This window comes from Bufo bufo, chromosome 3, assembly GCF_905171765.1.
Source record: "Bufo bufo chromosome 3, aBufBuf1.1, whole genome shotgun sequence".
NCBI lineage: Eukaryota > Metazoa > Chordata > Amphibia > Anura > Bufonidae > Bufo > Bufo bufo.
Genome location: NC_053391.1, coordinates 89,361,729 through 89,388,925, shown reverse-complemented (window position 1 = coordinate 89,388,925; position 27,197 = coordinate 89,361,729). Strand labels below are relative to the sequence as shown.

The following is a 27,197-nucleotide window of genomic DNA, read 5'->3' as shown; positions in this document are numbered from 1 at the left end:
CAGTTTTACTCAAATTTGCGTTAGTGTACTTTTGTGCTAAGTACATTAAATGTCAATTTGTCACCTATAGTAGACAAAGATGTGTGGTGGAGGCAGTTCTTGCTGCATCCTGTTGTCTTACAGCCTGACAATTGCTAGAGGACAGGGAATGGCTGATTGTTGGGGAAATATGTAAGATAACTCTTTATGTATTTTGTGTTTTTTTATTTATATTTTTTTTTTTACAGTTTTGCATTTTTGCTTTTCTTTACATGAGGGGCATTTGACAATAGGTTAAGTGGAATCCCTCAAGTGAATTGCACTAATTGTTAAAGGCCCTTCAAAAGCTTTATAGAGCAATTTATTTATATACCATTTTAATATTAATTGAATATTAAAGGGGTTCTCCAGGAATTAAGAAAATGAAAATATTTAAATATTACTTTATTATAAATATATTCCCAAATACCTTTGATTAGTTATAAAGGCTTGTTTTGTCTGGGCAGCAATCATAAAATGGCTGCTGTCCTATTAGTACACACAAAAGCTGACCTAATCACACAGCAGTTACTTCACAACACTGAGCTAAAGAGCTGCCTCATCCTCCTCTCTGCTCTACTTGTCAGGGCTTATGATCCTGAATGCAGCTGATGAGATCTTCAGCTGAATCTTTGTAGGAATGGAGTTCCTGAGGAGACATGAAGTACAGAGAGGACGGACAAGACAGACTGTGGTAACGGAGACTGCATACAAATGCTGCTGCTCATTACCCCACCTCCTCTCTATACTTCATGAACTCCATTCCTACAGAGATTCAGCTGAAGATCTTATTAGCTATATTCAGGATCATAATCCTTGACAAGTAGAGAGGAGGATGAAGCAGCTCTTTATCTCAGTGTTGTGAAGTAACTTGACAGAGAGTGATCTTTGTAAAGGAGCTAAAATTGGTTGTCTCCTAAGAAGGATATTGGAGTAAGTGTTGCTATAAAAAGAATTTTACATATAATTTTACCCTAATGCTGAAAAAAATTAGAAGCTCAAGAGAAATACCAATAAACTTTTGGAATAGTTAAATACACAGTTGCAAGAAAAGTATGTGAACCCTTTGGAATTATATGGATTTCTGCACAAATTGGTCATAAAATGTGATCTGTTCTTCATCTAAGTCACAACAATAGACAATCACAGTCTGCTTAAACTAATAACACACAAAGAATTAAATGTTACCATGTTTTTATTGAACACACCATGTAAACATTCACAGTGCAGTTGGAAAAAGTATGTGAACCTCTAGACTAATAATATCTCCAAGAGCTAATTGGAGTGAGGTTTCAGCCAACTGGAGTCCAATCAATGAGATGAGATTGGAGGTGTTGGTTACAGCTGCCCTGCCCTATAAAAAACACACACCAGTTCTGGGTTTGCTTTTCACAAGAAGCATTGCCTGATGTGAATGATTCCTCCCAGAAAAGAGCTCTCAGAAGACCTACGATTAAGAATTGTTGACTTGCATAAAGCTGGAAAGGGTTACAAAAGTATCTCCAAAAGCCTTGCTGTTCATCAGTCCACGGTAAGACAAATTGTCTATAAATGGAGAAAGTTCAGCACTGCTGCTACTCTCCCTAGGAGTGGCCATCCTGTAAAGATGACTGCAAGAGCATAGCGCAGACTGCTCAATGAGGTGAAGAAGAATCCTAGAGTGTCAGCTAAAGACTTACAAAAGTCTCTGACATATGCTAACATCCCTGTTAGCGAATCTATGATACGTAAAACACTAAACAAGAATGGATTTAATGGGAGGATAACACAGAGGAAGCCACTGCTGTCCAAAAAAAACATTGCTGCACATTTACAATTTGCACAAGTGCACCTGGATGTTCCACAGCAGTACTGGCAAAATATTCTGTGGACAGATGAAACCAAAGTTGAGTTGTTTGGATGAAACACACAACACTATGTGTGGAGAAAAAGAGGCACTTCACACCAACATCAAAACCTCATCCCAACTGTGAAGTATGGTTGTGGGGCATCATGGTTTGGGGCTACTTGGCTGCGTCAGGGCCTGGACGGATTGCTATCATCAAAGGAAAAATGAATTCCCAAGTTTATCAAGACATTTTGCAGGAGAACTTAAGGCCATCTGTCCACCAGCTGAAGCTCAACAGAAGATGGGTGTTGCAACAGGACAACGACCCAAAGCATAGAAGTAAATTAACAACAGAATGGCTTAAACAGAAGAAAATACGCCTTTTGGAGTGGCCCAGTTAGAGTCCTGACCTCAACCCGATTGAGATGCTGTGGCATGACCTCAAGAAAGCGATTCACACCAGACATCCTAAGAATATTGCTGAACTGAAACAGTTCTGTAAAGAGGAATGGTCAAGAATTACTCCTGACAGTTGTGCACGTCTGATCTGCAACTACAGGAAACGTTTGGTTGAAGTTATTGCTGGCAAAGGAGGTTCAACCAGTTATTAAATCCAAGGGTTCACATACTTTTTCCACCTGCACTGTGAATGTTTAAGTGGTGTGTTCAATAAAAACATGGTAACATTTAATTCTTTGTGTGTTATTAGTTTAAGCAGACTGTGATTGTCTATTGTTGTGACGTAGATGAAGATCAGATAACATTTTATGACCAATTTGTGCAGAAATCCATATCATTCCAAAGGGTTCACATACTCTTTCTTGCAACTGTAAGAGGAAAATTCAAGGAGTCAAACTAATTTCTTCACAAGTAACAATCTGGAGCCCACAGTATTCCAATAAAATAAATCCAACTCTATAAATGTCTTTGGATAAAATGAATGATTAGCTAAAAGTAGACTGGAACACAGCTGTTAGAACAATATAAAAAGTTATTATATATAATTGTATAATGTTTAATAGTACAGATAAAATATACAGTAAAAATGTTTAAGTTGATGTTCAAAATTGGTCCTTCTTGAATGGGCAGTCCTCTCAAAGAACATGGGCAAATACAAAGGAAATAAGGGTATTAAAAATCCATCACTGAAGGAACTGGTCTAGATTAGAATTGGTCTGTACTTTAAAAGTATGATATCAATATTTTGTTCTCCCTTTCTAACTGCAACTATTTAGAAACAATATTCCATACTTTACAATCTTTATATTATAATTAATTTATAATATCAGTTGCTGAGTACAGTAAATTTCCAAAATTTCAAAGCAAAAAATAAAATCACATGCACGGTGCCACAACTGATTTTTAAGGGTGGTGTCACACACAACTTTTTGTTGCAGTTTTTATAGCCAAGCCAGAAGTGGATCCAACAGGAAGGAGAAGTAGAAGACCCTCCTTTTACTTTCTCATTCACTTTCAACCTGCTTCTAACCTTGGCTCAAAAAAAGTGCAACAAAAATTGCCACAAAACGCTGTGTGTGACATCACTCTGATAGAAATTAAGTAAACATAAAATTCAGTCATTGATTTTAAATGAACAAAGTTTCATGCAATGACATAACACACAGGCTGACTTTTTGATTAAGTTATTTAAATCTCTGAGCCCGTGCAAGTGCATTTTTTTTCTCATATGGAGGCAATAATGACCATGGACATGTACATTTCAGAATATACAATAAAATAAAATGAGAAAATTAAATATAAGTTAATGCAAGCATTGTAAGCGCGTGCATTATGCAGTTAATCTCATTGAATGACATCCTGCAAAGATGGAGACATGTTACCTCTCTCTCAGATTGCTCTTCAATGTCTGAAGGATTTCGCTCTTAGTTAAAATAAAAAAATTACATTTAGAAGCAGCCATGGAATTTCTGTCTGTAATATCTTTTGCATCAACGTATTTTTTTTAATTTTGTATGGTAATTCATTAAAGACTCATTATGACAACAATACTCAATATTTTCTTTCCTTTTTTGTTTAACATTCTTATATTAATGATTTAATGTTGTCATATTTTTACTTTAGAATTTTGGAGGGATTGGCTAAAGTGACATGTCCATCTTCTTGGCAGGATAGCTTCAATGGTCAGTACCACTCACCATTGTGGTTTCTGCTATTGAACCAAAGCTGTTGATAAATATGTTGCAGGTAACATTTACAGGAGGACCTGTAAGTTAAGACAATAAATAGAAGAAAAAAATGACAAATTTTGTTCATGATGTACATTCATTGCCGTCCGGCCTCCGGCCAGCGCGGTTGACACTTACCATTGTGGTCTCTGTGACGGATCCAAAACTGTTTATAAAAATATTGCAAGTAACGTTTACTGGAGGACCTGTGGAATGCAATAAGAATGTTGCAATACATATGGAAGCAAAAAAAATGAATGACTCTGATCCGTACAAGCTGGAACAGATTCGGAGGTAACCAAGAGGAAGAAAAGCATATTTTGCAAGAACACAAGAAAACAAGCAGGGCTTCAAGCTTTATGGATATGTGCATTTTAAATGAAACATAAAAAATGTTGCTTTTTATTTTTGAATTATGTGGTCAGCAGAAGACATGAAATTAGATGCGGCGTACGATGCTGGTAATGTCTTGTAATGGGAAGGTAAATGTAAAAGCTTTAACCGTCTAACAAGCGTTGGAGCTTTCAAAGTACTGCGCCATTACATTCTAGTTGTAGAATGTGATCAGCGGGACTGTAGAAACTACAAGCTTTGCATAATAACACAAACAGTAATGGAAAGAGCTGGAGACATTTGTAAATGTACTTAGTGCAAAAAGAAAATTGAATGATACAGACAATGAGTCCATGACACACAGTCAGTCTGAATATGAGTCGGTAGTGCCAGGCTTTTAATGAGTCTTTCTCCCTATCACTGGAGAATCAATTCATTATATGACATGTTTTCTACTAAAGTTAGCATAATGTAATAATTGTAACAAATATACATATATATATATATCTAATAATGCATGGAATATACAAATATAACATAAATATAACATTGATCATTTTTATGTTTTAAATTGTAAGTCTACCATAACAAACAAAATGTTTTTTGTTGCTACAATCCATCTAAGGAGTATGACTGTAGGATCAGACTACACAGAGTTTGTTTGTTGTCTGTTACCATGGAGATGCACAGGTCTGCATAGGAGCTATAGAAACAAAATGACAGGACATGTATAATGAAGGCATATTACAAGGTCGATTCGTATAGCCTTTTAGTAGCTTTATGTCTGTTCTCAAATACATGTTTGGAGAAGACAGGAGAATGATAAGGATTTCTGTCAAAATTATTTTTCTTTTGTTGTCAGTCTCAAGTAATGTCTGCTAATTTTTTCTTTTAACCCAGCTGCTGCAGTTGATGATGCCACCCTTCCTTGCCTTAAAGGGGTTGTCTCACTTCAGTAAGTGGCATCTATCATGTAGAGAAAGTTAATACAAGCCACTTACTAATGTATTGTTATTATCCATATTGCTTCCTTTGCCGGCTGGATTCATTATACACTGCTCATTTCCATGATTACAGACCACCCTGCAATCCAGCAGTGGTGGTCGTGCTTGCACAATATAGGAAAAAGCACTGGCCTATGTGCGCTCCCACGTTTTTTCCTATAGTGTGCAAGCACGACCGCCACTGATGGATTGCAGGGTGGTCTGTAACCATGGAAACGAGCAGTGTATAATGTGATAGAAAAATGAATCCAGCCAGCAAAGGAAGCAATATGGATAATAACAATACATTAGTAAGTGCCTTGTATTAACTTTCTCTACATGATAAATGCAACTTACTGAAGTGAGACAACCTTTGACATAAAAAAGGGTTGTTTTTTTTCACACTGGTGTATAGCGCTTTCTACAGGGTTTCTGGTATTTTGATAGCAAGAACAGTTGTGTCTATGTCACTATTCTTGCAGTCAGAAATACTGTAAACCTAAAACAAGTCCTCAAAGACAGGTTGTATCCTCATGATCATATGTTTCTGGTATAGCTGTCATGGCTACGCTATTAATAATTCATGATACAAGTTTGTGTTTCTTCAATACAAGCATAATACTGTTAAAGGGGTTGTCCAGGATTGTACTATTGATGGCCTATCCTCAGGATAGGCCAATCAGTATCTGATCGGCAGGGATCCGACACCATGCATCCCCATGATCAGCTGTTCTGCAGTAGCTCTAGCGCTGAAGGAGGTGTTGGAACTACAAAACTGATGAAGAGTAACTACAGTGCTGATTTCATTCACTTCAATGGGTGCAGCACCGTAGTTACCAGCTCTATTCACTACACAATGGTTGGAGCTGTGTTTTTTGGCACTTCCTTTCTGCATCGAAGCTACTGCAGACCAGATGATCAGTGGGGGAGCAGGGTGCAAGACTCCTGCTGATCAGATATTGTTCACATGGGCACACAAACATACAAAGTTTCTAAAATGGGCCAGGTGAAAAGTAAATATTCATTTGTGAACTTTACTTATTGTGCATGTAATTGTATGCATTTAGGATAAGGTATTAATTTATCTCTTCCTTTACTTACTTCTGACTCTGAAAATTATACAGTTAAATATATATATATATATATATATATATATATATATATACAGTACAGACCAAAAGTTTGGACACACCTTCTCATTCAAAGAGTTTTCTTTATTTTCATGACTATGAAGGCATCAAAACTATGAATTAACACATGTGGAATTATATACATAACAAACAAGTGTGAAACAACTGAAAATATGTCATATTCTAGGTTCTTCAAAGTAGCCAGCTTTTGCTTTGATTACTGCTTTGCACACTCTTGGCATTCTCTTGATGAGCTTCAAGAGGTAGTCCCCTGAAATGGTCTTCCAACAGTCTTGAAGGAGTTCCCAGAGATGCTTAGCACTTGATGACCCTTTTGCCTTCACTCTGCGGTCCAGCTCACCCCAAACCATCTTGATTGGGTTCAGGTCCGGTGACTGTGGAGGCCAGGTGATCTGGCGCAGAACCCCATCACTCTCCTTCATGGTCAAATAGCCCTTACTTTCAAAGTTCCCCCAATTTTTCGGCTGACTGACCGACCTTCATTTCTTAAAGTAATGATGGCCACTCGTTTTTCTTTACTTAGCTGCTTTTTTCTTGCCATAATACAAATTCTAACAGTCTATTCAGTAGGACTATCAGCTGTGTATCCACCTGACTTCTCCTCAACGCAACTGATGGTCCCAACCCCATTTATAAGGCAAGAAATCCCACTTATTAAACCTGACAGGGCACAGCTGTGAAGTGAAAACCATTGCAGGGGACTACCTCTTGAAGCTCATCAAGAGAATGCCAAGAGTGTGCAAAGCAGTAATCAAAGCAAAAGGTGGCTACTTTGAAGAACCTAGAATATGACATATTTTCAGTTGTTTCACACTTGTTTGTATATAATTCCACATGTGTTAATTCATAGTTTTGATGCCTTCAGTGTGAATCTACAATTTTCATAGTCATGAAAATAAAGAAAACTCTTTGAATGAGAAGGTGTGTCCAAACTTTTGGTCTGTACTGTATATATAAATATATATATTCAGTATATATATATTGCCTGATAAATTACAGTATTTAGAAAGTTTCCAAATTCCAATAGCATCTAACCAGGACTTTACAATCCTTTGTTCATATATCAGCATATTGGAGCCTGTGCTAGACCGCAGACTGTAAAGAACATAACATATGCAATATTTTTATGGTATAAACATCCTGCCATAGTATAGCTAATAAAATACGGCAATATTAATGTTTGGCTTTAAAAATGCAGTAATGCAATTTATATAGAACTGCAACTCCAAGTGTTTGCTGCTCATTTTGCCCTATTGATAATAATAAGTCTTGAATTCTGGATATGGGATGGACCCTTACTCCCTAGCAAATTCATCCAAACTAGAGGAAACATACAGTTCAATACAAATACGCCAAAGATTTTAATTTGGGTTTTAAATAACCACAGCTTTATTGAAAACCACATAACTACAATAATAACACACAGCTACTGGCGAGGCAACAGTCAAGGACCGACCGACACATTCTAGCTTGCCAGTCTAGAAAAGCCAGAGTTACAGCCAAAAAGTGTGCAGACAGCAGGGTGCAGGGAGTTGTAATTTCACAGCAGCTGGAGTGCTGAAGGTTGCTGATCCCTGTTTAAGGGCATCACTGACCCTACTAAAGATCCTCACCCCTGTGCTTGGCAGCCAAGCCACCATGAATGATGTTGCCATTACCACATCTTTCAGGATGGCCAACAAATCTAAGCCTGCTCACCAACATGAAGTCCAACAGCTTCTATTAGTAAGCATTAAACCACCATACCTTGCCTGCAAATTCCACCTGCCTCCTCAACCACAACAGTATAGCTATGGTAATTATCAAGGCCAGCTGGATTTCATAAACATACAGTGCCTTGCAAAAGTATTCACCCCCTTGACTTTTTTTCATATTTTGGTGCCTCACAACCTAGAATTAATATGGATTGTTTGAGAATTTGCATCATTTAATTTTCAGAACATGCCCACAACTTTGAAGATGTTTTTTTTTATTTTTTATTGTGAAGCAAACAACAAATAGGACAAAATAACAGAAAAAGTCAATGTGCATAACGATTCACCCCCCTAAAGTCAATACTCTGTAGAGCCACCTTTTGCGGCAATCACAGCTTCAAGTTGCTTTGGATAAGTCTCTATGAGCTTGCCGCATCTTACCACTGGGATTTTTGCCCATTTCTCCTTCTAAAACTTCTCCAGCTCCTTCAAGTTGGATAGTTTGAGCTTGTGAACAGCAATCTTTAAGTCTGACCACATATTTTCTGTTGGATTGAGATCTGGGCTTTGACTAGGCCATTCCAACACATTTACATGTTTCCCCTTAAACCAGTCAAGTGTTGCTTTAGCAGTGTGTTTGGGGTCATTGTCCTGCTGGAAGGTGAACCTCCATCCTAGCCTCTAATCACGCACAGAGTGGTACAGGTTTTGCTCAAGAATATCCCTGTATTTAGCACCATCCATCTTTCCCTCATCTCTGACCAGTTTCCCAGCCCTGGCTGCTGGGTGATGTGATGTGTTGGGTTTGCGCCAGACATGGTGTTTTTTTTGATGGATGAAAAGTTACATTTTAGTCTCTTCAGACCAGAGCACCTTCCTCCATACATTTTGAAAGTCTCCCACATGCATTTTTGCTAACTCACAATGTGCCTTTTTGTTTTTTGCTGAAAGTAATGGCTTTCTTCTGGCCACTCTGCCATAAAGCCCAACTCTATTTAGTGTACAGCTTATTATCGTCCTATGTACAGATACTCCAGTCTCTGCTGTGGAACTCTGCAGCTCCTCCAGGGTTACCTTAGGTCTCTGTGCTGCCTCTCTGATTAATGCCCTCCTTGCCCGGTCCGTGAGTTTTGGTGGGCGGCCTTCTCTTGGCAGGTTTGCTGTTGTGCCATGTTCTTTCCATTTGGTTGTGATAGATTTGATGGTGCTCCTGGGGATCATCAAAGATTTGGATATTTTTTAATAACCTAACCCTGACTTATACTTCTCAACAACATTGTCCCTTACTTGTTTGGAGAGTTCCTTGGTCTTCATGGCAGTGTTTGGTTAGTGATGCCTCTTGCTTAGGTGCTGCAACCTCTGGAGCCTTTCAAAAAAGGTGTGTATATGTAATGACAGATCATGTGACACTTAGATTGCACACAGGTGGACATCATTTCACTAATTATGTGACTTCTGAAAGTATCTGGTTGCACCAGAGCTTTTTATGGGCTTCTTAACAAAGGGGGTGAATAGATACGCACATGACAATTTTCTGTTTTATTTATATATTTTTCTCATTTCACTTCACCAACTTAGGCTATTGTGTTCTGATCCATCACGTAAAATTCAGATTAACAAAACAACTAAACTTAAGGCTGTAATGTAACAAAATACGAAAAAAGTCAAGGGGGTAAATACTTTTGCAAGGCACTGTAGTTTTATTCTTGAAGCTATCCTAAAAAGGCACTGAGCCGACATTTTATAAATGGTCATGTATATTATTATTACATGTGCAGTACCTTCAAAAAGTATTCATTCCCCTTGAACATTTCCAAGTTTTTTTCACTTTACACCCACTAACTTAAATGTATTTTATTGGGATTGCTTGTGATAGACCAACCCAAAGTAGCAAGAATTGACTTTAACTGGGCCATTCTAACACATGAATATGTTTTCATCTAAGCCATTCCATCGTACATTAGCTCTGGCTGTAATTTTAGGGTTCTTGTCCTGCTGGAAGGTGAACCTCTGCCCCAGTCTCAAGTCTTTTGCAGCCTCTACCAGGTTTTCCTCCAGGATTGCCCTGTATTGAGCTCTATCCATCTTCCCATCAACTCTGACCAGCTTCCATGTCCCTGCTGAATAAAAGCATCCCCACAGCATGATGCTGCCACCACCAGGTTTCACAGTGGGATGGTGTGTTCAGGATGATGTACAGTGTTAGTTTTCTGCCACACATAGCGTTGGGCAGACCTGCAAAGGAAACCATACTAGCCTGCTCCCCGGCCCTGGGTCTGTCTCCTTTGCTCCACGGCCTTGGCTGTCTCTCTTTAGTTCGCTGTCAACCTCCACTTTGACACAGCGATGATGAACTGCCCCCCTTGTGTCATGTCAATTGGTCACATGACGAAAGGGAGGCACGTAATCGCTGTGGCCAGCGATTGAATGCTGCGGTGTCAAAGCAGATGTTGACAGTGGAGGACCCAAGCGAGGCAGCCGAGGCCTAGTTGCAAAGGAGCTGGGACCCAGTGCCAGGGAACAAGTAAGTTTGCTTCCCTTTGCAGGTCTGTTCAGGAATAAGGATTTGTCAAACCAAATCCTCCCAAAGGTGTCCAGTCCTATCTAAGTTTACACTGTCTTTCTTTTTGACAGTATAAGGGTTGGTTCACATCACGTTTTAAACTTCCGTTTGACATATACGTTAGAAAAAAAAAAGATATACAAAAAATTAGCACACCACGATTTTGTATCCTGCAGTGTCCGGTAAAAAAAAAAAAACTTATGCTTTACAATAGTAAAAAAATGTATATTTTTTTTACAATGGAACTCTATGTGAACGGATGCCACTATATGGCATCAGTCTGAAGCATCCATTTAACATATACATTTTTTGCATACGTTACACGGATGGCAAAAACGTGATGTAAATGTGGGCCAATGAATAGTTTTATATTGATTTTAATGAGTTTGAAAGTTTAAATGATTTTAAAACAGTGGATGGTACAGGTTCCCCCAGGTTCTCAAGAGGTGCTGGCCCCAAGCCAGTAGCCCCTTTTTACCTTCCCTAAAATCTGGCCATGCAGAGCCTAATTCTGCTATAAATAACCCTAATTATACATACCAAAACAAGTAGCAGTAAATGTTAAATCCTAATGCTTTAGAAAATTGTTTACAAGGGATCATCACAAGCAGCAAGCTAACAATATCATAGTGCAAGTGTCACCGCTATTCTAGTGCGATGCCCTACATAGATGACACTTTGGCTTTTTTACCTGCAGGGCAAATATGACCTTTAACAAAAAATTAAACCTGGGTAGCAAAGGCTTTCCTTCTTTATTTTAATGAATTCAGCTTGCTGCTTGCTTTTTATTTCCTGAATTTGGATCTAAGCAGCAATAAAATGCAATCTTAATCTTTCATGTTTAGCTAATTACAAATAAGCATAGAAATCTCAGCTTGAAAAATGTTATAGATTGCTTATTTGGTGTAAACTGAATCTGTTGGAGCAACACACTGTGAGATTAAAGGACGTTTTAACACTGATACTCAATGCATTACAGAATCACTCGTTTGAAATAATCTGTCATTAACACAGTATTGGAGCTACACTATATGCATTAAAACAAAGCTTTAAACTAGGAGAACCGTGGCCCAGTTTAATGTTTTTACCAATTCATAAAAGGCTCATTCACACTATTACCATGCAGATCAATGAAACAGATAATTATTGTTAATGGGTGTATATGAGCTTGAAGAAAGTCAATCATCATTGACAAAGTTGGAACTTGGTACCTACGCAAATCCATTAGACTTTGAGGATTTATAGTTTTTCTCATTTCTGAATTTAGTTATGAAATATTCTATGTGTAGAACAGACATGATAACAGTACACATAAATATAAAGTCCTATGTGAAGAAAAAAATATCTAGTAATCCCCTTTATAATGCACTAGTGTGGGATAGGTAGCTGACTGGATAAAAAGATGGATAGATAGATATTACTAAGGAACAACCTCTGAGGAAAGAAGCATTGAAGCTATACCGAACGTTGAGGACCATAAAGGCTGGGTTTGGACAGTAAAGATAACTCTGACATATGGCTTTGGACTTTTCCTGCATGTAGTTAGCATTAATTGCTTCTATCACCCACCATACGGACTGGTCACCTGTTACAGGACTGCACCTCGCAGCTGCGAACTGCATAAGTATTAAGAATTTGCACACTTGTGGTCATTTGGTAATACCGCATAGTAAATCTAGAGAGAGACTTTGAGGGGGGCATCATGCTGCCTACTGTTCATACAGAGCATTGTGGAGAAGTACTGCCCTAAGAAATACTTGGAAACTGTGCCTATGCAGCATCCTGCTCCTAGTCATGTATACTGCAAAGTGCAAAAGTATATTGTCATCATGTCATGTATGTATTTACTAAGTATTTCTGTAAGCACATGGTAATTATAGGCCATATCTCATAGCCACCACTAGATGGGGCTGCAGAGGAGAGGAGTGAGTCAGCATAGTGAGTATAGTTGGAATCAGTGTTAGAGCAAGCACAATGATGTGAAGTGGACACCTTAGCCCAGGCATCCTGAAAGTGCGGCCCTCCAGCTGTTGAAAAACTACAACTACCAGCATGCCCGAACAGCCTACAGGTATCAGCCCTCAGCAGGGCATTGTGGGAGTTGTAGTTTTACAACAGCTGAAGGGCCGCAGTTTGAGGATGCCTGCCTTAGCCCCTTCTGGACCCAGGAAACAGCCAGGGGGAAGCGTGAAGGAGAAAGAAACAAGTACTAAAAGCAGGCCAAATGTAACAGAGAGGTGTAGTGCAAGTCCAGTAGAGGTAATGTGTCTAAAAGGATTTATGGACTCTACGGGATCCATGTTCAGGAGTTGCCTCCGGTGCCTGAACATACCAAATTACAGTTTGGTCTGTGAGAATCTTCACATCCCAAGGTGGATCCTGTGGAAGTGTACCGTAAGTACAGTAATCTGTTCAAAGACTGGAGCAGAAGAGTTTGCCTGCCATTAGGGAGAACCGCCCTTTGGGTTGCCAGAAGTAAAGTCTACACCCTGTGCCTGAATTCTTGTGTGTACAATTCAGTTAATAAAGTGCAGGATAAGTAAGATTGCTTAAAACATCTAATTAGATACCGGTTTTGCCTATGGTTATCTGTGCAGCTGTGAGACCTGTACCATCTGAGGACACTGTAGATCTTCAGTAAAGAATTGTTTCCTGTTTCCCTAATTATTTCTATCCTACATTTGCACCTCAAGGTGCTGGTGTCCTGACAACCGGGAACCTGCCTCGTACCGTAAAACATCAATATCAAGGGCACCTGGACCACCATCAGGCAAGAGAACCCAGAACTGGAGAGTGTCCTGAAGGGAAGAACCAGTGTGCCGTTCCCATCACTGCATGAAGGCCCAGGGAGCTTCAGAGAACCATGAGTACTACTGCTGCACCCATCCGGCCACCCATACTCACGCCCACCCCTGTGGCCCAGTCGCTGGACCTACTACTTATATTTGTACTGCAACCATCATCATATATTTAGTAAAGAGAAACTTTATTTATTCTGAGCATGCAGACCTGGTCACTGCCTGCACTTGTTCTCCTATCTTGCACTCTGCCAACCATCTATCATCAAGGGCATCCAGCCACCACCAAGCAGGAGCCCCAAGCCAAGGGTTTGCCTCCATTCACTGCCAGCACAGCCCAGGAGAGGGCTAGAGCCAAGATTAGCCGCCATGAGAACTACAACCACCCTCATCATCCTCAGTCACCTATCCCATCCTCTCCACTCCCTGCATCTCGCGCCCCCCCCCCCCCCCATGGGCCAGCATGCAGCATATAGGTATAGAAAGATAAGTAGATTTGAAAAAGGAAGAAAGGAATGATTGCATTATAGTAGAGTTGCACAACCTTTTCTGTTCCAAGGGGGAAATTGACAGACTGTTTGCAATGGCATCATCATCTGAGACATAAATGTCTGATAGGTGCAGCTTCCTCTCACAGGTCCCAGAAGTTGGGAGAGTGGGGTCCCCTTCTTCCCAAATCAGCATTCCAGAGAGGAAGAGAATAACCATACATGTGGTTCTCTACATTATGAGTGTTGGAGTGACAGCCCATCATTTCACAACTCCCATAAGCTATAGTGTAGAGGACCAGATCCATAGATGATCACCTCTAACTTATATTCTCATTTTATGGAGTGCCAAACAGGGAAAAGGGATCCCATTCTCCTGATGTATGGAGGACCTAGAGAGGACTATTAGTACTTGCTCACAGTGGCGTAGCCTGGGGGGGGGCCGTGGGGGCTGCTGCCCCGGGCACAAAATTGCAGGGGGCGCCAGGCAGCAAACACTTCAATGAGGGCCATGGGAGCCTATGGCTCCCGTCCCCTCCGTTCTTCCTCATAGGCTTCAGGCTAGTGGCCTGAAGCCTATGAGGCAGTAGAGCGACCGAAGTGTCTAGAATGGAGTTGATCCTAGGAGGTATGATGTCAGGGGAAGAGGCGGAGTCTCATCATCCAGGGGGCGGGCCTAAAAATGTTCGGGAGATTCTACAGAGCAGGATGTTGGAGAGAGGAGCAGAGTCTGCAGCAGGTCAGTATGTGGAGGAGAATAGTGACTGTTATTTTTACTTGGGGGCTTTTTGCAGGGGCTAAAGGGAGAAGGAATAATCTTTGTACTGGAGACTGTATGTTAGAGGGGTATAAAGAGAGGGTAGTGGGGGTGATATTATTTACATGGGACTGTATGCTGGAGAGGCTGAAGGCAGGGGGGGGTGATATTATTTTACATAGGATTGTATGCTGGAGGAGCTGAAGGCAGGAAGAGTGCTGGATTTTACATGGGACTGTTTGCAAGAAGGGCTGGAAGGCAGGGGGAGTGATGTATCTTATGGGACTGTATGCTGGAGGGGCTAAAGGCCAGCGGTGAAGAGAGGGAGGGTGATATTATTTACATGGGCTGTATGCTGGAGGGGCTGAAGGCAGGGGGAAGGTTGTATCTTACATTGGACTGTATGCTGGAGGGGCTGAAGGGGGGCATAATTATTACTATAATACTACAGAGGGGACATTATAATATTAATAATAATAATACAGAGGAGGAAATAATAATACAGAGGGGCCAGTATATATTATAATTATACAGAGGGCATTATAGTTATGGGCACTACGGGGGAGCGGAGGTCTGTTACCTGAGGATGATAGAAAAGTGAGAAATCCCCCCAAAAATTCTGTGAAACTCTACAGAGATGAGATGCGGCTGAAAGAAGTTATCATGACAGTCCTATCTCCGAATGAAGATGCTGAGGAAAGTCTACATCACAGGAGATGTCACTGGATGTAAGAGGTATGGTGTGCTGTATTCTACTGTATATTTCATAGCAATGTATGTTATGTCCATCCAAATATCAGTTGTTTTTTTTTGGGGGGGTGGATATAGAATTTGGGCGACAATGCCGAAGCCTGGCCCCAGACTTCAGGTCACACTGTGTGTGTTCTGAATTCTGGGGCCTCACACCCATCTACTACATTATCTGTACTCAGAGAGTTATCCCTGTGTTATCTGTAGTGTTACATAGGACTGCAGTGGCATCTACTGCATTATTTGTATAAAAAAAGAGGCGTGGTCACAGGTTGGTGGGGGGGCGCAATATTTGGCTTGCCCTGGGTGCTGGCAACCCACGCTATGCCACTGCTTGCTCATCCCTGCTGTGTGCCACCCCTTATCTCTCTGATGTGGGGACCACATGTAGGCAGCTACTGTATGTCCAAACGGTTGGGGCCACACAGAATGGCATTGTTGGCTGCAGGAGTGGACTGGGAACTTAAAGTGGCCCTGGAAAAAAACTTTAAAGTTACCCATGTTGTAGGCAACTCCAAATTGACAGAAAGGGGGGCAACAAAACTAGGCGGGAGCTAGCAATACCTTAGTGCAGCACAAAATACTGACGCCCCCACAGTGTTGAACTGTATCACTGTTCTGAGGACAACTATACAGTTGAATTCAGGAGGGCACCAGCAGCCACCTTCCCATCAGATCCTTATGTATCCAGCTACTTTGTGTCAGGTCTAAAGAGTTGCTACTGGCACTACAAGGACTCCATTACTAAAATGGACATTGCACATTTGAGAGCTGATAAACACCCTCACAAACTCTATCCAGTTCAGCGTTTTGCTCAGGAGTAATAATCAGGCACATACTACCGTATTAGTTATGGGAGGTGGTAATACTATAGAGCACAGTAAGATTGTAAACTGTTGTGTTGCACCGCAGGCCAGTCTGTACTAAGCACTCAACCAATTGTTCGTGTTTGTTTCACGGTAATAATAGGTACCGCGAGGCAGTTTTAGTTGTACCCGCCAGTAGGTAAATTACCACGTAATTTCCGCTGGCATCCATTAGAGGGCGCCATGCTGTGCAACACAGGGGTCTCAGTCTTTGGGCTGGGTGTATGTAAATTTATTTTATGTTCTCAGCATTTGTGGTTGTCTTTATTATCACGTGTTAGTAAAATTCAGTTTTTGCAAAGGCTGGTGTCAGAGTTACTTTCCTCTTTCGTGACTTTGCTGTATCCTGGGGAACGCACCCCGGTGCACAGCTTACAGGAGTTACGGAAACAGGATAGCAAAACAAGCTTGTCTGTTTCCATAATCCTGAGCACCTCAAGGCGGCAGCCAGTGACCCAGGAAAAGGTTGGGGACCTACACTACAGACCGGTATCAGTGAGACCCACATTTGTCAGACATTTATAACCTATCCTGTGTATATGCTATAAACATCAAAGAAGAGAATAGCCCTTTAAAGGGGTACTGTAGTCCCGATTCGAGACATTGATGGATTATCACTAGGATATGCCATCATTGTCAGGTGCTGTTCCCACCTAGAAAGAGGCCCGCAAAGTGAGCAGAGAGCAGCTGCGCATGTGCGGCCACCCTCTGTTCACGGTATAGGAATTCGGAAAATAGCCAAGCGGTGGCTCTCCTATTTTCTGAACTCCCATAGCAGTGATTAGAGAGCACACCACGCATGCCCACCAACGTGCCTAAACATCATACCTATATGACATAGTAACTTATAAATTAAACTATGTTAGATTGCACTTTGCTCATAAAACACCTTACAATAAATAACTTTCATCCTTTCCGTTTCGCTGCCTGATTTGGATGACCACATGTATTAATCTCCCTGTGCATTCAATGCTATACAAAAGGACTCAAAGCCAAATAAATAACTTTGGATGTAATGGCTGGTGCAGGAACATAGAGGCATTATGGATGCATTTGTAGACCACGTTCATAAAAACATCAGCAATGCTATCAATGAAAGATTCCACTTAAGGGTACTTTCACACTTGTGCTAAAGTTTTCCGGTATTGAGTTACGTCCTAGGGGCTCAATACCGGAAAAAAACTGTTTTTTCCTAATGCATTCTGTATGGAGAGCAATTCGTTCAGTATGTATCAGGATGTCTTCAGTTCAGTCACTGTACGGTTTTTGGACGAAGAAAATACCGCAGCATGCTGTAGTATTTTCTCTGTACAAAATTCCGGAACACTTGTGGATTTTGCTGAATGGGTGCTGACCCATTCATTTCAAAGGGGCCGCAAAAGATGCGGACAGCCCACCGTGGGCTGTCCGCATCTGTAGTTCTGTTCCGCTGCCCTGCAAAAAAGATAGAGCATGTACTATTTTTGACCGCAATTGTGGACAAGAATAGGCATTTCTATTATAGGACCGGCCATGTGAGGTCCGCAAAATACGAAACACACGGCCGGTATCTGCGTTTTGCAGATGTGCAAGTTGCGGACCGCAAAACACTTATGGACGTCTGAATGGACCCTAATGCACACATACTGTACCTTTCAGGTCACTCTCAGCTCCTGCCTTGACTGTTCTGTGGTTCTTTAGTTAGGCTGCAGTGCTGAGATATAGTGGCTGATGCAGGTAATGAGTTCTTATCAGTATATTGAGCTATACACATTCATTACTTATAATTTTTATAATTCATTATGGTTTTCCAATATGCTCGCAAAAAATGTTGGCTGTCTGTGATTTTGGGATAAGTTGTCCGGAAAAAAGAATTCTGGTTGGCAACCCTGCTGCAGTAGTGACTTGCTGTCCATATCACCACTGCTGCGATTGAGTGACAAGTACGGCACGTCATCAATAAACAGAGACCAGCGTGGGACCATGGACCGTGCTGCGTAGAAGCAGAGTGGATATGAAAAGTATGTGGCAATTTGTTATTTTTACCCATATGCTTGTCATATTAGGATACTTCGAAAGGTTGGAAAGGTCCTTTGGTAAATATATATTAATAAATACTAAAATTAATAGTTAAAAGGGTTGTCTGAGTGCTTTATACTGGATAGGATAGGTCATCAATATAGGATCGGTTGGGGTACGTCTCCCAGCATTCCCACTGATCAGCTGTTTGAAGAGGCTACGTTGCTCTGGTAAGCACCACGGCCTCTTCCTAGTGCACTACTTATAGTACTGCATGTCACCTATATATGATCGGTTGGGGTCTGACTCCCAGCATTCCCGCCGATCAGCTGTTTGAAGAGGCTGCGGTGCTCCGGCGCTCAAGTGAATGAGGCTGAGCTGTGATACCAAGCTCAGCCACTATCCAATGGACGGCACTGTGCTCGGTAAACTGCGAGGAGGCCACAGCGCCCAAAAGAGCGCTATGGCCTCTTTAAAAATCGAATCGTCAGCGGTGCCGGGAGTCAGACCCCAACTGATCACTTACAGGTGACCTATCCTGAGGATATAAATCACTGATGAATAAACACTGTAGAATTATTGTATACTCAGCAGCTTTCATTGCCCTTTAAAGGGATTGCCTCATGATAAAATATGACATTTCTCTCTTAATTAATGCAAAACATAATTTTTAATTAGAATAATTTTTAGATGAGTGTTCCTGTGCCCAGATAGTACATACTGTATGATGTTTTATCCAGGATAGCGTCTTCCCTCCTGCCACCAATGAGATCCCACTGATAAAGGTCTAGTTCAGACCGAAACGTCCGGGGAATACAATGTGGCTAATACTTTTTTTCTACCCCTGGATATAAATAACACTGTATGGAATATTTTTTTTTTCATTATTAAAAAGAATTGCATATACCTTAATTGGAGTGCCGTGGATATTTCTACTCTCAAAATACGCTTCTCTCACGAGCATCCAAACCACCAAATTGTGGTGCAGATCACATATCTACATAATCAGATGGTACATATGGTGCCCCCTGGTGCTCTTTTGATTTTAGGAGAAGCTGCTTCTAGAGTGCACTAATACTTTTTGGCAGGTTCGTACAATAGCAGGAAGCACTCCACTGCCCATGTATAAGAGGATCTGGGTGGTGGGACTGATCTACTGGGCACGTGTGACCACCAGCACTGGACACATTAGGTGGACTTTTTGAGTGGGAATAAGAAGAACACCAGGGGGCACTATAGCAAGTATGTAAGGGCAATATCTAGACAAAGGAGCAATTTTAAAGAATTCTCATTGAATTTGTTGTGTCTTAGGAGATCTAACAGAGAAATGATGAAGATGTTTCATTGTGGGACAACCTCTTGAATAGCATCTATGCATACAAATCAAGGCATCCCTATTGTAGAGCATACACATATACAGTGAATTATAGAACGGCCCAGAATCCTAAAAAAAGTAATCACTAAAGTGGGCTTAATAGAAAGGGAATAAATTTGTAAACTATAAGTAATTATAAAGTGGTATCAGCTTCCTGAGCCAGGCTCTACATGTTCAGCAATGAGAAAAGCACTCTCAGATCTCTTGATCTCTTGTAAATCTTCTGTGTATGATAATCTGGAAGCAAATATGCTTATGTCAAGTATCACGCACAATAGTCTTCTAAGGGAAAAAAAATGATACGTAATATAAAATGTTCAGCCTGCCTCCATGTAGTCAGTCTCTCCAACAGCCAATACTGCCGTAACTCCTGCCAGTAAGAAATGCGTTATTTTGCAGCGTGACAGATGTCCTCGCACAAGAACCATGTAATGTACTGGATGTTAACAATTGCAGGTAATTGCTAAGGGACACTGAGGAAATCCTCTTCAAAAGAGATATAGCTTTTTTTTTTTTGTTCACCAGATATCCATTATTCATGATCAATGTTATTCCAGACGAGGTAATGGATGGATGGAATGTATTGGAACAATGTCTATCACATGATGGATTGATAGCTGGAAGACACATATGAGAAGATGGACAGTTTAATGCAGGCATGAGTCAAGATGAGCTTAGAGGATATATATATATATATATATATATATATATATTCTGTATATAAATAATCAGTAATAATTGAACACCATTTACATACATCACATTTCACAAACATTTTCTTTGCTAAGAGATTTAAAGTGCGGTGTGCAGTTCTCTGATTACATTAATAGCTGTGAAATTGACTTGGGCTCTGTTCACACACAGCGTATAGTCAGGTTTTCATGACTTTTTAGGCTGAGTTAAAAGGGTTATCCCATGATTAATATAAAGAAATAATACCAGACACCATACAGTACATGACAGTCTATTTCTAACAAAGCTAGAACCAGCCCTGTACCTCACATGGATCCAGAGATCTCCACATTCATTTTTCTGCTAGATTTATATCAAGCTGACAGCTCAAGGGAGTGTCTTTTCTGCCGCAGCTAGGGGGGCGTGTCTCAGCTCTACCTATCACAGTTCAGGAGGCAGTGGATGGATGAAACTGAGCATGTGCGGCCTTCTCAGTGATCAGGTCAAAGAAATAAGAAAAAACACAAACAGCAGGTGGCGCTATACAGATACATTTTACTGAATAACTCAGTGGCTATGGTAGATTTTTAATTACATGCAATTACATGCAATTACAAAAATATTTAGATCCAGGTGCTGGTTTGAAAAATGTAGAATATTTTTCATGGGACAACCCCTTTAACATCCAACATTTAGCTTTCCATTTTTTTGATCCATCAGAAGAAGAGCGAGAAAAAAAAAACAGGATCCTGTAAAAAAAAAAAACGATCTTGTTGCATCTGATGTCATCCATTTGAGCCATTTCCACCTGAGATTTTTTTAGACGGGGGGAAAAAAAGTACTGCATGCAGGACTTTTTTTCTGTCTAAAAAAATGGATCACAGACAGAAATAGCTCAAACGGATGACATCAGATGCAACAGTATTGTTTTTTTTTACAGGATCCTGTTTTTTTTTTCCTCTCTTCTGACGGTTTAGAAGAACAGAAAGCTAAACGGTCATGTGAACCCAGCCTTAGGCTACATGCACACGACTGTATGTATTTTGCAGTCCGCAAAATGTGGATCCGCAAAAGATATGGATGACGTCTGTGTGACATCCGTGTTGCATCCGTTTTTGTTTTTTTGCAGGTCCACTGTAACAATGCCTACCCTTGTCCACAAAACAGATAAGAATAGGACATGCTCTATATTTTTTGCGGGGCTATGGACATACGGATGCGGACAGCCAACAGTGTGCTGTCCGCATTTTTGGCGGAACCACTGAAATGAATGGATCCACATCCTATCCGCAAAAAAAATAGATGGAAAGGACAAGGAAACAAAATACGTTTGTGTGCATGAGGCCTTAGTGCTATTTTATTCTTGTTTTGCTTGCAAAAACAGCTTCAGAGTTAACACATGTATAGACTGTAGGTGTGCATCATGCACCTGGGGAGAGATATAATATATCTACTCCAATATATATTTTTTAGACTTATTTTGTGTTTTTGGTCACAGCAAACTCTTGCAATGCATTTGGAATCACAGACCACATATAGACCTCAAAAATGAATGCAAAACTACGCAAAAAATTTGAATTACCCGTGTGACTTTTGTCATAGTTTTTGTACAACTGTTTACATTTCGTAAAATATGAAAAATATTTCTGTACTAAAAAAGCTTTTTTGGAGTATGTAAGGCTATGTTCACATCTGCATCGGTGGCTCCATTGGGACGTCTGATGCAGATTTCATCAAAAAGAACATGCAGGACTTTTTTGTCCGGTAAAAAAAGCTGCATCCAGAATGGAAACTGATGGAGCCGTACCGCTGTGAACCCTGCCTAACATCTGTAAGTTATCAATAAATATCAATTTTGGGTTGTACAATTCTATTCAGCTATTTCTTACTTTTATTAATTTTACCATCAAGCTTTCCTAGAGTTGTGAATTGCAGTTCTGCCAAATTTGATCGACATATATATACCTCCAACCAATGCCTTTGACGTATGCTTTTTTTTGCTATAGCACAGCAGACTGTGCTCCATGTATGGGACATATCCCGGACCAGTGGAGGTCAGAGACCCTCTTTTAGCCTCCACTGGGTATAGTAGAGCCTTTGGATTCATAGCTATAAATTGAAGAGCCTGTGAAACCGGAGGGACACCCTATGGAAAACTGAATGGGAGCCATATTGGTTGTTACCCAACTTACCCAGAAAGAGATAAGTGTAACGTAAGGCTGAACAGAATCTATAAAAAGAATTACAGAACAAAAGGAATTAATTTTTAAGGGGCAGAACGTCACTATATAAACATCTTCAAACCTCTTAGCCTAGAAAATGACATTACCAAATCAAGATCAAGAGCAAACATGTAACACCCATCTTTTATAAAGTCTCGAAATACAGACAGAACACTGGTCCCACATAGGCATCATTCCTTGTATACATGCACCAAATAAATCATGGCTTCTGTCATTATAATGGGATAGAAATAGTTCACTGTAGCTAGGATTGTAATTAAAGGGGACGTACGGTTTTGAAAGCCCATTTTCCAATTCAGCGCATTAATCGATAGCAGTCCCTCGTTTGGGACCTCCATCAATTAACCAGAGTGAAAAGCAAGTACAAAGAGTCCCTGGAGACCCCTGACTGACTTCAATAAGCACTATATAATGCTCCAGTTCCCCTGCAGAGGCGCCGCAGGGGAACTGAACACTTGGTGCCACTTTCTCCCATAGAAGAAATGTCATTGATGAGGTCCCAGCATCTATATGCCTTTTCATCTTGTCCAAGGCTGTTCTTTTAAGTTTAATGAAATGGAAAAGATAAAAAAAAAAAAAAAAAAAGTTAACTGTCATCTACTGTATATGTGTTTCTTAAAGGGGTTGTCTCACTTCAGCAAATAGCATTTATTATGTAGAGGAAGTTAATACAAGGCACTTACTAATGCATTGTGATTGTCCATATTGCTTTCTTTGCTGGCTGGATTCATTTTTCCATCACATTATACACTGCTCGTTTCCATGGTTACGACCACCCTACAATCCAGCAGCGGTGGTCGTGCTTGCACACTATAGGAAAAAGCACTAGCTTATGTGTGCTTTGTGGTCCTGGCCACCAGAGATACCAGCTCCTTTTCCAATAATGTTTAAGCACGGCCACCACTGATGGATTGCAGGGTGGTCGTAGTCATGGAAACAAGCAGTGTATAATGTGATGGAAAAAAATGAATCCAGATACAAAGGAGACAATATGGACAATCACAATGCATTAGTAGGTGGCTTGTATTAGCTTCTTCTACATAATAAATGCCATTTGCTGAAGTGAGACAACCCCTTTAAGGCCTCTTTCACACGACAGCACACATACCCATTGACTTCAATGTTCTTATTCACTGTTTGGCTGTGCTTTTCACTGATCATTGCTAGAACATGTTCTAGAAACCAGTTTTCAGCCTGCAGTGTTCGTGAAACACGGATGACACATGGACTGAAAACCATAGAACCATGGTTCCAATATAAATGGATCATGGACAGTCACTGATATAGCACGGAATGGACGTGTGAATGAGGCCTACGTGTAGTATGGTCCATGTTAGATTATCATTCTATAATATTTCACAATGGGGTTCATGTATGACTCCAGTGCTGAAAAAAATGGAGCAACCAATCAGATTCCAAGTCTCGTTTTTCCAGATCGGGTTTAAAAATTTAAGAAGTAATCTGATTGGTTGCTATGGGCAACCCTTCCACTTTTTCTGTATACCAGTTTTCAGACATGAGACCCATTGTATTTCCCTGTACTCGGGAGAAAGTGGTTGTAGGCCTGGCCTGTCTGTGATGTTACTAGTCTTGAATGAACTGTCAGCCATGTGTCCAGCTATTATCCCCTCTACGGGTTATAACTAGTAATGAGAACGGTTATAAACTATCTTACCTTTAAAGTTTGGTCTAATTCTTGCATCATATCCAGACGTCCTTCCCATCAGTTTGTCCAAAAAATCAGAAGGGGACATGCTCTGGGATGGAGATTTCCCAGACCTGGTGTCATGCTCCTTACAGTAAGCCGACCTACACAAATCACCAAGTTCATTATTAGTGGAATGCGCAATACAATAAGCAAAATTAGTTTTTATTCCGTAGTTTGAGATTTAAACCTTGTACGAAGACATCTTTAAAGGGCTATTCCTAACATTAGAAGTGAATAGGGGTTTCACATTTGCCAAAATGTCATTACTCTCTAATTGCTGGGAGGTTCTGCCGCCAGGACCGTAGGATTCCCAAAATGAAGAGGTTGCTGTGTTTAACCTTCACAGTGTTTCCCAGTTCAGCGCCGCTCCCATCCACCTGCTGCGCAGGGAACTGTAGCACGGCTCCATCCACTTGAATGAAGTTGTGTTAACAATTCCCTGAGCAGCGGGTGGACAAGACCTGTGCAAGGACACTTCAAGGGGCTTCTGCCCCCTCATTCTTAGGACTGGCACATGATAATGAAGTGAGGGCATGTCAAAGCATTAGGATGTCTCTTCTTCAGATAGGAATACCCCTTTAAGATATTTCTAAATATACATATACCGTATAATAATAACAGCCTTTATAATAGCCAAGACTATGTAACTGTATCACACAGGTAATAAACCTTATTTCCCATAAGGAAAACTCTAGGCAGCTATTTCCCAGTATTATCAATTTTTTTCAAGACTGCAATGTTGTCACCCAGCTTTTCCAGACTCTCTTCCTATTCCGACAATGATCACTGTATAACTAGTGAGCACTCGATTTTCCATTAAGGTGCAAGGACAAGATAGGTGGTGACCCCTGTGGGGTCTATAATGGAGTCACTGAGCTTTTATAAAGGAGGACAATGGAGGACAGATTAAAATGTGACTACTTAAAATAAATAAATAAATAAATAAATAAAATATTCTTATTCTGTTGCTATTACTCCACATTTCGTAGTAATTCTCTCTATATAAACTCTTGACTCGACCGTCTCTGCTTTGCCTCTAGATGATAATCTCATAGTAAGATCAGGCGGCAGACATTTTTATTTATATGGTGTTTTCACTATGTCCTGTAGCTTCCATTTATCTCAGATCTGTAATGCAGTTGACCTATATTTGTTGCCACAGCGGCTCTTGTATATTTCACAAAGGTAACGTTAACTCTACGTGGCATCAGAACAGCCGGGCCTGTACGACAACCTGGTTACAATGGGAGGAATAATCCCGGCTTTATTAGCAGTGCTGATACTCTAATCAAGCGATGTCATATAATAAGAATGGCAACCCCTTTGCCGTCCAACAATTTTCTCCAAATTACCAAAGACTGTTTTTTTTATGTGGTCCAAATCTATATAAAGGTCATCTCATCCGTCACTGCAATTTACAGATTACCAATGCATGAGTTTTGGCGGATGGAGGAATACATTTCACTGGGATTCCACTGTACAGATGAATGCAGGTTACATGTGCTAGACTGGAACGTATAGTATGGCAGCTGTACAACTACAATAAAAATAATATATATATTCATTTATCTTCATTTTATTTAGACTGTAAATATCATCATCAGTCCTCTCAATAATATAAATGAATCTCGCGCTGTAATAAAAAAAGCACGTAAAATACATTCTAATAAATCATCCCCGGGCTTATTAAAAGCAAAAATCCCATGACCTTTCCAGATATTGAATATGTATGAAAACGGCAAAACAAGAACGCTCCACCAGAATATTCTCATATTAAGCCAATATAGCCACAGGCTGAATGTTCCTCATGTAGCCTCAACCTGCAACGTGAAGATTGCAATGTATTGGACTGTATAGTTATGTATGCAGATGTAGCAGGGCTGAGTTTGTAATTTAACACAACTCATTGGGATATGACAATGTGTCATCTGTAGTTTCTTATAGTAATGTAAGTAAACCTATGGACATAGAGTAAAATGGTGCGCTAGATAGATAGACAGATAGATAGACAGATAGATACATAATAGATAGAGATAGATAGATAGAAAGATAGATAGATAGATAGATAATAGATAGATAGATAGATGATAGATAGACAGATAGATAGATAATAGATAGAGATAGATAGATAATAGATAGAGATAGATAGTTAGATAGATAGATAGATAATAGATAGCTAGATAGAAAGATAAATAATAGAGAGATGATAGATAGATAGATAATAGATAGACAGATAGATAGATAGATAGATAGATAGATAGATAATAGATAGATGATAGATAGATAGATAGATAGATAGATAGATAGATAGATAGATAATAGATAGATGATAGATAGATAGATAATAGATAGATGATAGATAGATAGATAGATAGATAGATAGATAGATAATAGATAGATAGATGGATAGATATGTAGATAGATGATAGATAGATAGATAGATAGATATAATAGATAGATAGATAGATAGATAGATAGATAGATAGATAGATAGATATAATAGATAGATAGATAGATAGATAGATAGATAGATAGATAGATAGATAGATAGATAGATAGATAGATGATAGATATGTAGATAGATAAATAGAGAGATCTTGGATATCATGACTCCATTGGAGGATCTGGAGAATCCGCTCTTTCTATGGATACCCAGGAAGCATCCAGTGCACTTTAACTTCTGTCGTAGACAATTACTGAACCATATGTATTATACATGGACATAATACCAATCCAAAATCTGATGAAATCACAATCAAACATACACAAATCACACGTATGTCTAA

The 27,197-nt window shown here is 40.0% G+C and overlaps 1 protein-coding gene across 3 annotated transcripts in view; it reads right to left on the bottom strand.

Moving 5' to 3' along the window:
- GLRA2 (glycine receptor alpha 2) overlaps positions 1-27,197 on the bottom strand; it is a 283,807-nt gene that overhangs the window by 255,851 nt on the left and 759 nt on the right. For 2 of the 3 annotated variants that reach the window (XM_040423305.1, XM_040423303.1), the window contains exons 2-3: positions 24,379-24,512; positions 4,003-4,070 (exon numbers count right to left, since the gene is read on the bottom strand). In XM_040423305.1, the coding sequence (XP_040279239.1) occupies positions 4,003-4,070; positions 24,379-24,512 (202 nt within the window). Of the gene's footprint in view, positions 1-4,002; positions 4,071-4,170; positions 4,239-24,378; positions 24,513-27,197 lie in introns of all 3 variants that reach the window. The other variant, XM_040423302.1, reaches the window with a different exon arrangement.